This window comes from Arachis hypogaea, chromosome 17, assembly GCF_003086295.3.
Source record: "Arachis hypogaea cultivar Tifrunner chromosome 17, arahy.Tifrunner.gnm2.J5K5, whole genome shotgun sequence".
Classification (NCBI taxonomy): Eukaryota; Viridiplantae; Streptophyta; class Magnoliopsida; order Fabales; family Fabaceae; genus Arachis; species Arachis hypogaea.
Window position 1 is genome coordinate 1,604,525 of NC_092052.1, and position 2,673 is coordinate 1,607,197.

General features: G+C 38.6%; 1 protein-coding gene across 1 annotated transcript; it reads right to left on the minus strand.

The window, feature by feature from the left end:
- Window positions 1–1,220: 1,220 nt before the first annotated feature.
- On the minus strand, window positions 1,221–2,355 carry LOC112765343 (nuclear transcription factor Y subunit B-3). Its single transcript, XM_025811249.3, has one exon. The coding sequence runs from the start codon at window positions 2,019–2,021 to the stop codon at window positions 1,434–1,436; it is 588 nt and encodes a 195-aa protein (XP_025667034.1). The 5' UTR covers window positions 2,022–2,355; the 3' UTR covers window positions 1,221–1,433.
- Between the last annotated feature and the right edge of the window lie 318 nt (window positions 2,356–2,673).

Here is a 2,673-nt window from a genome sequence, read left to right on the forward strand (position 1 = left end):
CTGCATCAATTGAAAGAACTTTTTCTGTTATGAACATCATAAAGAGTCGACTTCGAAACTGTATGGGAGATGAATTTGTAAATGATTGTTTAGTGACATACATAGAAAGAGAGACATTTGATTGTATTAACAATGAAAAGATTATTCGATCTTTTCAAAATATGAAACCTAGAAGAATAAAATTCTAAATTATTTATTATTATTTTAAATTATTATTTTATTTTAATTTATTGGTTAAATAATTTAAAAAATATTCCTATTTTATAACATCAATTATAAAAATTATTATTATATTATATATATTTTACCGCACGAAAAAATTTTCTGGGTCAACTGCATATCCGCAAATCTGTGTTTATGGCAACGTCATAGTACAGAGCTAAATACTCATGCTCTCAAATTTGTGTAGCTAAGACCCGAATATGTTAGATTCACACAGGTCTCATAGATTATAATGTACAAACTCCGCCGAAGCCCTCTAGATCTGGATCCCACACAAACCAACCAATGCGAATGCAGAGGCATATCTAGCTATTTATGTTTGCATGTCACTTTCAATATCTTATTCAAATATCAATTGATATGCTTTTAATTTCTCTGTTATCCAAAAAAAAAAGGTTATAATTTCTCTTACGTATATTGTAGCATACTAGCATGTGAATGCAGGAATAATAAAGTTAGTCATCGTTAGTTGCATGAACCTTTTTTTTTTAACCTTCCAAATATTCTCCCTTTTATATATTCCAAAGTCGAGTTTTATAGCCGAAAAACTACTTCAACCAATCACAGTTTGACTTTTATGTTCTCATTTTACTACTCTCATTTTCTCACAAAAATTAGTTGTCAAGATCGGACGACGTTAGATAAATGTATGCAATGAAAAAATGATTTTTATGTTAATTTTTTTTCTTAGTACTATTATTTTATAAAATTTTGATTTAAAAACTACAGGCATAAGCCTTTGATTTGTCGTCTTCGATTCATTCGCAATGGACACAAACTCAACTTTTCAAACCGTAGTCCCACAAAAAAAACAAACGAAAAAGATTTTCAAATCACAGTCTTCATTCATCTAATACCAATATAAAACAGTAACAACAACTGATTAAATTATTATTATAACTAGTCACTAATTGATGTTAATGGACAAGAAAGAACTTACAACTTACAACATCAAGCCATGTTTGGCTTCACGAGTGTCACTCTCTTACAATTCATACTGATTAAAATATTTTTATTATTTTATTTTTGGTGTAATATAGAATTCGACTCAATTCAAGAGTTTTTAATACGAAGTCCCCCATTCCCAAATTACCTACCCTATACAATACATTAGTTTAAAAAAGTTCTTGCGGATTAAAAATGGAATATTAAAAATTATAAAAATTAAAAAGGCATGTCCAAACACGTCACAAAAGAGAAGACCACGACATCTATCTGGGTCTACCTGCATTAGATCCAGCACCCGGATAATTGGGCCCACCACTCTTACCCATAACAGGACCACCACTACCTCCACCACTCACAGCCACTTGATGAAACGCACCAGAGCCGTACACGTGTCCCTGGTTCATCATCATCCCCATTGCGCCACCACTACCACCTCCTCCGTAATCGTATGCGGCGTTGACCGCAACCGCGTCCTTGTCACGCGCCGCAACGCTCTTCTCACCTTCCATTTCCCTGAACCTCTGCAGATAAATCTTGAGCGGCTCCACGTACTCCTCGAACCCTAGCGTCGTCATCGCCCAAAGCAAATCGTCGCCGTTGATCGTCTTCCGCTTCTCGCGCTGGCACTTGTCGGAGGCCTCGCCGGTGATGAAGCTGATGAACTCCGAAACACACTCCTGCACCGTCTCCTTCGCGTCCTTCGAGATCTTCGCGTTCGCCGGTAGCGCCTTCTTCATGATCCTGCTCACGTTCGCGATCGGTAGGAACCGGTCCTGCTCCCGCGGCGACAGCTCGCTGTTATTGTTCCCGGCGTTCTGCGCGCCTCCTGACTCGTTGTCCGAGTCCGCCATTAACCTAACTCACTACTTCTCAACTCGGTTTCGAATCGTTGAATCGCTCTGATTTGCTGGATTGGATTCGAAAGAAGAACCCTAGGAATCTGAAGCTGAAGCTCAGTGATTGGATTATTCAATGACCGAATTTTCTCGAATTTTTGAATGTGCGTTGACTTGAGAGTGAAGGAGAGGTTTCGACGAATTGCGGCTCAGTGAAGGTGAGGTGGAGGATGGTAACTTGGTGAGTCAGTTGGTGGTGACGGCGGCCGGGGGCGGCGGAGAAGGAGGAGAAAGAGATAGAGAGAGTGAGGGAGTTGGGAGTTGGGGAGTGGGGAGTGAAGGAAGGGGTTCGTTGAGTTGGTTGGTTAATAAGGGGGTTTATCTGGTGGACACGTGGAGCGTTCTGGACCGTTGTTAGTCGATAAGTGTGAGCTTACGCGGACGACGTTTTATCCGTTGGATTGGGTGAGGGACTGAGTGATCTTCACCGTTCATATGGTATCTGCCACTTGGTCTGACTTGGACTCTCTAATCTAATCACCCTCTCCTTTTTCTTTCAATTCAATAAATTCAATATTATTTATTTGAACAGACATAGAAAATTAACTTTTAATTAATATTAATTAATTTTTTGTCATAAGATTTCTTTTAATTATAATTTTTTGAA